At 47.5% G+C, this 10,110-nt stretch overlaps 1 protein-coding gene across 1 annotated transcript in view; it reads left to right on the top strand.

The window, feature by feature from the left end:
• Positions 1–5,109: 5,109 nt before the first annotated feature.
• The window catches only part of LOC146010225 (uncharacterized), a 43,431-nt gene continuing 38,430 nt past the window's right edge, over positions 5,110–10,110 (top strand). Inside the window, exons 1-2 of the mRNA XM_083151261.1 lie at positions 5,110–5,283; positions 6,846–7,721. Of these exons, the coding sequence (XP_083007387.1) occupies positions 5,163–5,283; positions 6,846–7,721 (997 nt within the window). The 5' untranslated portion in view covers positions 5,110–5,162. The remainder of the gene's footprint in view (positions 5,284–6,845; positions 7,722–10,110) is intronic.

Raw genomic sequence — 10,110 nt, 5'->3', positions numbered from 1 at the left:
AAGCAGAGACTACTTTTGGTAAAAATTTGGGGTACTGTCCGAAAGACAGCCCTATCATAATGACATATAAGGGAGGGAGACTTGCAGTACAAAGCTCCCAACTCCGATACTCTTTTTGCTGACGCCACTACCAACAGAAATACCAGTTTCCATGTAAGGAATTCAAGGTCAGCCGACCTCAACGGCTCAAAAGGCGCCTTCTGAAGACACTCCAGAACCAGAGATAAATCCCATGGCGCTACTGGTTGCTTGTAGGGAGATTTCAATCGAGAAACCCCATGCAGGAAGGTCTGTACTTCCGTATTAATGCAATCCTTCTTCGGAAAGAAATTGACAAGGCCGAGATCTGTACTTTGAGTGACTGAAGGCTTAACCCAGAGGAAAGGGCATCCTGTAAAAAACTCCAACAATTTAGCCATTTTAAATCGCGATGTGTTTGACTTCTGTCTTTCACACCATCGAATATAGGTCTTCCAGACCCTATAATAATTTACAGAAGACAGTGACTCTCTGGCTTTAATCATTGTGTTTACCACCGCCTCTGAGAATCCTATATTCCTCAAAATGGCGGTTTTAACAGCCAGGCCGTCAAAATTTATCGAGCTGAATCCAGATGGTTGAACGGTCCTTGTTTTAGAAGGTCTGACCTCAGAGGTAGACGCCACGAGTCCACAGACAATCTCTGAAGCCTCGAGTACCAGGACCTCCTTGGCCAATCTGGGGCTACTAAAATTACTGGAATTGTCTGGGCCTGTATCTTTTTCAACACTCTTGCCAGCATTGGAACTGGCGGAAAAACATAAAGAAGATTCCCCTCCCAGGGGATAGTCATGGCATCCACTGCTTCTGCCAGTGGATCCCTCGTCCTGGCATAAAACCTGGGTACCTGATGGTTGAACCTGGATGCCATCAGGTCCCCATCCGGGGTTCCCCACCTCAGTGTAATCTGGTGGAATACTTGTGGGTTCAGGCTCCATTCCCCTTCCATCAGCTCCTCCCTGCTCAGGAAGTCGGCCTCTATATTCTCCACTCCTGGTATGAATATTGCTGATAATGCTGGAACATTCTGTTCCGCCCACAAGAAGATTCGGAACACCTCCCACATAGCCAGCTTGCTGCGTGTGCCTCCCTGGTGATTCAGATATGCCACAGCTGTGGCGTTCTCGGTCTGAATCCCTAAAGGGAGCCCTTGTAATCTTTCTCCCGCCAGAGAAAACATCTTCCACAGAGCCCTCAGTTCCACAATGTTAATCGGTAAGGCAGACTCCTCTGAAGTCCACAAGCCTTGCAGACGCAGGTCCCAGACTACTGCCCCCCAGCCTCTGAGACTGGCGTCGGTAGTGACTACCAGCCAGCTCCAGGACTGCAGGGACCGACCCCACTGAAGGGAATCCACCTCCGTCCACCATTTCAGGAAGGATCGAGTTTCTGAAGACAACACTATATGTTCTGACATCTTGGTCTGAGTATTCCCTGACCAGTCTGTCAGAATGTTCCACTGGAACACTCGAGAGTGGAACCTGGCGAACTGTAACGTCTCGAAAGACGCCACCATCTTCCCCAGCAGTTTGAGGCACCTCCATACTGATGTGCTCTGAGACCCGAGGATCTCCTGTACCAAGGCAGCCAGATCCCTGGCCTTTGCCTCTGGTAGAAACACCCGATGCAACTGGGTATCCAAAACAATCCCCAAGAATTGGAGTCTCTGTGACGGCACCAACTGAGACTTTTGTAAATTTAAAAGCCAGCCGTGAATCTGCAAAAACCTGATGGCTTCTGCCAAGTGACTCTTCAACTTGTCTGCTGACTCCGCTTTGAACCGCAGGTCGTCCAAAAATGGAATCACTGTGATTTCCCTCAGTCGAAGCACAGCCGCCATTACTGACATTATTTTGGTGAATATCCTTGACGCTGTGGCCAGACCGAAGGGCAACGCCTGGAATTGCAAGAGTATGTCTCCTATTGCACACCTCAATAGAGCCTGATGTTCTGGGTGGATAGGAACATGCAAGTATGCGTCCTGGACATCCATGGACGCCAAAAATTCTCCCTGGTCCAGGCTTAGCAGCACAGACCGTAGAGACTCCATTTTTAAATGGTCTACCCACAAACGGATATTTAATGACTTTAAGTTTAGGATCAGCTGAAAGACCCGTCTGGTTTGGGCACCAAAAAAAGAGTGGAATAAAAGCCTTTTTTCCACTCCGCTCTGGGGACCGGGACTACCACATCCTTCTCTAAAAGAGAATGAGCCGCTCCCAAGAGAGCCGTACGGAGCCGAGCCTCCTTTGGTAGTGGTGTAGGAATGAACCTTCTCGGCGGAAGACCTATGAAGGGAATCTTGTAACCCTGGGTTATAATTTCTAACACCCAAGAGTCCCGGGCTAACAGTGCCCATGCGTCTTTGAACAGTGACAGACGTCCCCCCACCTTGATAACCGCCGGGCAAAACCCCTGGCAGTCATGCGGAGGGTTTGTCCTCTCCTTTGATTTTTTATGAAAGGAACCAAATTTTGACTTTGGGGCCTTGCCCCTGGAGGACTGAGACTATCCCCTAAAAGACTGTCCTCGAAAGGACGCACATCCCCTAGGGGAGGGCCGAAAGGACGGCCCGAAAGCAGAAAACCTTGATGTCTGCTTGGCTGCAGGGGTAGGCAGGAAAGTGCTTTTTTCCACCTGTGGCCTGCTTTAATAATCTCTTCCAGTTCTGAACCAAATAACAGCTTTCCTTTAAAAGCTATTGCCTCTAAGTCTTCTTAGACTCGTTATCTGCCTCCCAAGCTATAAGCCAGAGCACTCTCCTGGCATTGACGGACACTGAGGAAACTCTGGCAGCCATTTTGAGAGCTTCCTGCTCAGCCTCAATCACATACTCTGCAGCAGCTTTAAGCTTCTCCGCAAGTAACAACACACAAGGAACAGTATGTCAAATAGTGCACAGGTCAATGACCCACCAATCATGGCCCTAGAGACCCAGGCTGAAGCAATCCGAGGGCGGAGTGTGTAGCCCACCCTTTTAACCATTGCCTTGCTTGAAGGCTGTTCCCCCCTGCACTGGTAGCACAGTGGCTTTTGACAAGCATGCCACAGAAGTATCTACCACTGGAACTTTCTCCCAGAGGTCTGCATGATCCTCAGGCATGGGATACAGGCTTAAACATCTTTTAGGCATCTAAAGCCTTTTATCAGGGGTTTTCCAATAAATCTTGTAAACCCTCGTCTGCAGGGAGATATCAGTTTCTTTACGCTGCCTCTTAAAAACAACCTTTGCAGGAGTTTATCCTTCACAGACAAATTCAATGCCTGTTTAACAGCAGTAATCAAATCCTCCACCCCTGAGGCTGAGGACTCTTCAGAAACATCACCCTGATCCCAGGGTATGTCTGTGTACTCTCCTTCCTCATCAGCAGCTAACCAATGGCACTGAATAAGACCTTTTAGGGGTCCCCACAGAATAACCATAAAACTTGTCCAACAAGTAATTAAACCTGCTGATTGCCTTAGCAGTACCCTGCATGACCTGTAATAAGTCAGGATCTGTCTGGGTCCGAGGCAAAGAGCTAGAGGACTGCTGAGAGAATGGCAGTGGTCTAGGGGAAGTTACCAGCCATCACTCTGCCTGTCCAGTAATGCACCAAAGCATTTTCAGACCTGCCCAGGGACTTAGCCCACGCAAGCTCCGATAGCACTACCCTCTGGGGTTCACTCACCATGGGTTTCACAGCAGCGCAAGAAATACATAAGCCCCCCCTGTTATCTGCTCAGGGACAAATTTCAGTGTACAACCACTGCAAGCGCTCAATGCATTAAAGGCTCCCTCCCCCAAAACCACAGACTGTTGCTCAGACATGATGTTCTCAAATAACACAGTCACAGCATTAAATGTACAGACATTATATACAGAACCAATATACTCAGTTCACTTAGCTTTCTGTAGTCTTCAGAATGGGGAAAGCGATGCCCAGGAAATCCAATCACTCTGTCAGGATCTGTAAGCCAGCTCAGCTCCGCTGCAAGCGTTCTGAATGGCGCCAAAACAGAGTGAGGGAAGGGACCAAGTCCCTGCTGCTGCGGGGTCTGTGACTTTTGGCACCAACTACCCCCAGACAGCCGCTCCCATTGTAGGATCTCCTAGTTCCAGTATCTCCCCCTCAGCTGGGGACCACTCGGAACATGCCTGTAACACACTGCTGTCCTCTCATATAGGAGCTCAGTGTGTAAGCTCCACAGAAAATGGCCGCCGCCATCACGGAGCGCCTGTCCCCCATGATCCCCACCTAGCGTGAAGCCGGTTTCAGAACGCTCCGGAGCCCAGGCAGCTTCTTAAAAGAAGCTGTAAGCGCTGCACAGGGAGACCAGACAGCGTCTCCCCTGTGCACAGCGAGCTGACAGGACGCGCTTCTGTCAGCTCCTGCTGCGCTAGCAGTGTGAGGATTCACTAATGAGAATCCTCACACTGTGCCTACCTAGCTAGTGTAAAAGTTAATAAAATAATAAAAACCCTAACTAACTCTACTCCTTCGGCTGCTCCGGCAGCCCTTTAGAATAGCACCCACTCCAGTGGGCACCTAACACGAACTGAGGAGTCTGGGATGCAGTAGGGGAGGAGCCTACCCTCCAAAAGCTTTAGGATAGGTGCCTGGCTCCTGCGGACCCTCCTACATCCCAATGTGAAGCTGTGTCACCAGGACCATTGAAAGAGAAATTCAGTCACTGTGTGTCTCCTATAGATGGGTCCAGTAACAGAGATACCCCAGAGAGATGTCCCCGTCCTCTGTATTCCCAGGATAATCACATATATACCATGTCCTCAGTCACTGCGTGTCTCCTATAGATGGGCCCAGTAACAGAGATACCCCAGAGAGATGTCCCCGTCCTCTGTATTCCCAGCACTGTACAGAGGAGACTCACAGGACCCCACAAGAGGATCAGGTAGGTGGGAAGTTAGGGTCTCCCCAATATACCAAAGTGACTGTCACTATATGAATTGCAGTGGTTGTGTGTGTGTGTGTGTGTGTGTGTGTGTGTGTGTCCTATGCACGGATATTGTACTGTGTAATCTCCCTAGCATCAGACATTACTAATGAGATTTTTTTTTGTAGGTTCAATGTGAAGATATTAAGGCAGAAGACACAGAGGAAGAAGAGACGTATGTGACGGATATGAAGATAAGAGAAGAGTCTTATGTGTCAGATAAGAAAGAAGATACAGAGACAGAAGACACACATATGAGGGGTGATCAGCAGTGTAAGAAGGAGGAAATCCCTACAGATATCAGCACAGGTGAGTAATAATCATTTACTGCATACAGTATTTTCCTTGTTCTATTAATACAGCTTTACAGCTATCTAAGAAATCAGGAGCCATCAGCCCCTATTGTACTCCTGGTCTCCCCCTCACATCATGTCACTGTGTGTTACCAGCCCAGAGATCTGACCAGTCTCCTCCCCACACTCTCTGGTGTATCTCATACATCAGGAGCCATTAGCCCCTATTATACTAGTGCTCTCACCTCACATCATGTCACTGTGTGTTACCAGCCCAGAGGTCTGACCAGTCTCCTCCCCACACTCTCTGATGTATCTCATACATCAGGAGCCATCAGCCCCTATTATACTCCTGCTCTCCCCTCACATCATGTCACTGTGTGTTACCAGCCCAGAGATCTGACCAGTCTCCTCCCCACACTCTCTGGTGTATCTCCTACATCAGGAGCCATCAGCCCCTATTATACTAGTGCTCTCACCTCACATCATGTCACTGTGTGTTACCAGCCCAGAGATCTGACCAGTCTCCTCCCCACACTCTCTGGTGTATCTCATACATCAGGAGCCATCAGCCCCTATTATACTCCTGCTCTCCCCTCACATCATGTCACTGTGTGTTACCAGCCCAGAGATCTGACCAGTCTCCTCCCCACACTCTCTGGTGTATCTCCTACATCAGGAGCCATCAGCCCCTATTATACTCCTGCTCTATCCCTCACATCATGTCACTGTGTGTTACCAGCCCAGAGATCTGACCAGTCTCCTCCCCACACTCTCTGATGGAAAAGGAAAATCATGATAATCAGGCGCTAATACTTTATGTTCAAAATATAATAATCAAAATTAATGCTGTCTAACGAGATAATTATAAGACGACTTATGGCTATTGCAGCTCCCAATAGGTATTCTGTATAACTTAATTAGACAAAATAACAATTAAGAGAAGGAAGAGAGCAGGGGAGAGGGGGGGCAGATTGGGGGGAGGAGAGAGAGAAGGGGACTGGGAGAGAGCGAAAGGTAGGAATGGGTGGGAGCGGAAAGGGGAGGTGGCTGGGTGCAAGGTGATGTGGTAAGATGAGGTGCTGGGGGGTGAGAGGGGATGAGGGGGGGGAGGTGTGACAGACGGACGGGGGCACTGGTGGTGATGGGCCATGGATGGGAACGCCCATGTAAATTTGAGCGTGACGCAAGGTGCCAGGGGCGGGTAGCTAACTTCACATGGCGTCAGCTGCCCTGAACCCTGGAGATTTCAATGATCTCTCCAGCATTGGGCACATGCGAGGGGATCCGGGTGGGGTAGCGGCTATTCGTCAGGTTGGCACTCTGGGACTTGGTACCAGGTCATCCAGAAACGGGCCCATAGCACAATGCACCAATATATCGGTTATCGGCTCTGTTGCAGAGATCACATTGGTTACAGAATTATTGCTGGCACCCCCACTGGCTGATGGACCAGCGATATATCACCCAGTGTGTGCGCAGCATTAGACATGTGCCATTTAAGTGCTAAAACATCCATGAACATTTCCTTCTCAATGTAAACAATTCTGTCTGTTGTCATTCATCTGTTTCCTGTAGATGGTCGCACAAGCAGGAATACTTCGGAGGGAGATCTCATTGTGTCTCCAGATTATATACTAGAAGATAAGAACATCAGACAAGATTCTCCAGAAGAAAACCCCATTATCCCCAATACACACCCAACATTTCCCATTGCAGATATTTCATCTGGTGCCTCTAGTCATGAGGAACCTTGTCCTGATCATTCAGACCTTACTACACCCAGTACAGGCCATAAAGATGATACAATACCATCCAGTTCTATAAGTCAGTCAGTTTTCGCTTTACATCAGAGACATCACACAGGGGAGAAACCATTTTCATGTTCTGAATGTGGGAAATCGTTTTCTTGTAAGTCACATCTTGTTATACATGAGAGGGTACATACAGGTGAGAAACCATTTTCATGTTCTGAGTGTGGGAAATGTTATAGGAATAAACCCAGTCTTGTTGTACATGAGAGGGAACATACAGGTGAGAAACCATTTTCATGCTCTGAATGTGGGAAATGTTTTACTCATAAAGCCAGTCTTGTTGCACATGAGATGGTACATACAGGTGAGAAACCATTTTCATGTTCTGAGTGTGGGAAATGTTATAGAAATAAATCCAATCTTGTTATACATGAGAGGGTACATACAGGTGAGAAACCATTTTCATGTTCTGAATGTGAGAAATGTTTTGCACAGAAATCCAATCTTGTTCTACATGAGAGGGTACATACAGGTGAGAAACCATTTGCATGTTCTGAGTGTGGGAAATGTTTTCTAAATAAATCTCATCTTGTTCTACATGAGAGGGTACATACAGGTGCGAAACCATTTTCATGTTCTGAATGTGAGAAATGTTTTGCACAGAAATCCAATCTTGTTCTACATGAGAGGGTACATACAGGTGAGAAACCATTTTCATGCTCTGAATGTGGCAAATGTTTTACACTTAAATCCAATCTTGCTCTACATGAGAGGGAACATACAGGTGAGAAACCATTTTCATGCTCTGAATGTGGGAAATGTTTTCTAAATAAATCTCATCTTGTTCTACATCAGAGAAGCCTTTTCCATGCTTACAGTGTGGGACATGATTTATAAATAAATGTATACTTTGTAAATACCAGAACAATAACATTTGGATGAGCAGATCAACATTAAATGTGAGCATTGATGTGAGGATACCCCTGTTGCATGCACAGGGATCATCTGAGTGTAGTCTCCCCAACACAATGCAGGCTCGATTCACCCCCTAGAAACTGTGGGAGCTACCCATGGGTTCTTAAATGTAAGCCCAGCAGAAACTGTCCTGGCTGATGTTCCTCCACAACCAGCCCCCTCCCCCCTCTCCAGAGCTGCCGGCTTATACTGGGTACACAACAGCATGATGCAGCTTGTGAGCGGGTCGTTAGGGGAATGTATGACCTGCTCACGATCTGGCGGAGCCTACGACACGCTCAGAAACTGCCTCTGATGTGATCGCGACCCGAACCCACTTCAATGGTAGGATCTCAGAAAAGACCTAACGATCCGCGGGGCTGCACGTCGGATCGGGATCGCATCAGAACGGCAGTGAAATGGACAATTTACATAAAATCGGTCGAGATCTAAATTGGCTCATTTTGGGCCAAATCATCCTGATGTGTACCCCACATTACTGTAATCATACTGCAGGCTTCCAGGCACCAGCTCAGCAGGAAGCCAGGCTGCTCCTGGGACATTTACATCCTGGGATACAACCATCCGCCCAGTCACTGCCCAGATCCTTTTGTTATTCAGTATCTCTTTTCTTCTTATTACAATATGCGTATGATATAGAGATAAGATGTTACATCCCATCCTTTCCCCTACCTTATATCTGTGCAGTGTATATGTGCTTTATGTCTGACAAGCGATGCCATTATACCAATTATACTAAACTTACATTGTGCCTCATCTATCTCACCTTCTGTATACGGCCATTTATAATAAAGCTATTCCTGTGTCTGGTCCTGTGTAATAGTGTGGATTTGTATAATGTATATGCATTGTTGTGTATACTCCTGTATAAGCCTCATAGAATTCTGACAGCGTCCATCTCTCCCACGTTTGATGACACTTTCTTACATTATTACTGTTGGTGTATGTGTACTTCTCATTATCTACTACAGCGGTTCTCAAACTGTGGCTCCTGACCTGCTCAGCGTGGGGTCGCAACTCCATGTTGCTGACCATCAGGCTGATTACTTGTCTGTTGCTGCCTACACATGTGATGAGATGACCTTTTGCAGTAGCTTGCTGGGGTCCTGTCATTATGTATTATATCTGATGGGGTCCCATAGCAAAATAGTTTGAAGACTCCTGATCTACTGTATGGTTTACCAGATGGATCCAGTGGTATAAATCCGGTGCCTCATGCGCCATCCATTTCCCTGCTATTATTACTTTTGCCAGAGCAGCTAGGTTCTCCACCGGCGGTATAAACGGGCTCATTGCCCTTACCTGTGGGTTTATGCCCAAAATACATATTTTTACATCCATATAGATACAGAAGTACCAACACACCCGCCATTCCTAGGAATGGGGTGCAAACGGCACCCACTTCCCAGGGTGGGGTGCAGTGGCCTGTGACCACACACTCTAGTAAATACAAACACAGGGGGCCCAGCACTTACTACAACAATCTAACTCACCTTAACATTCAAATAATAAATAAATAATGAGGTTTTAGTTCCTCTCAACAGATGCAGAAAAGGCATTTGACTGGAGGCGGTCCTAAGGCGCTTGGGCAGGAAATTTCTGCAAAAAATATTGTCACTATACGCAGCCCCATCGGCCCAGGTCAGAGTAAATGGGATACTTTCAGAACCCATACACATCACAAATGGTACCAGACAGGGTTGCCCCCTCGCTCCTCTGATCTTTGTACTGTGCATGGAGGCACTAGCGAGTGCAATTAGGCGGAACCCTAGCATCACTGGCCTACAAGTGGGTAAGTTAAATGGAACTTTTCTCTTTCGATGGTCCTGGTGACACAGCTTCACATTGGGATGTAGGAGGGTCCGCAGGAGCCAGGCACCTATCCTAAAGCTTTTGGAGGGTAGGCTCCTCCCCTACTGCATCCCAGATTCCTCAGTTCGTGTTAGGTGCCCACTGGAGTGGGTGCTATTCTAAAGGGCTGCCGGAGCAGCCGAAGGAGTAGAGTTAGTTAAGGTTTTTATTATTTTATTAACTTTTACACTAGCTAGGTAGGCACAGTGTGAGGATTCTCATTAGTGAATCCTCACACTGCTAGCGCAGCAGGAGCTGACAGA

This window comes from Crinia signifera, chromosome 6 (genome assembly GCF_055691185.1).
Source record: "Crinia signifera chromosome 6, ASM5569118v1, whole genome shotgun sequence".
Taxonomy (NCBI): Eukaryota; Metazoa; Chordata; class Amphibia; order Anura; family Myobatrachidae; genus Crinia; species Crinia signifera.
Note: the sequence above shows the minus strand (reverse complement) of the source record. Positions and strands in the feature narration are given on the sequence as shown.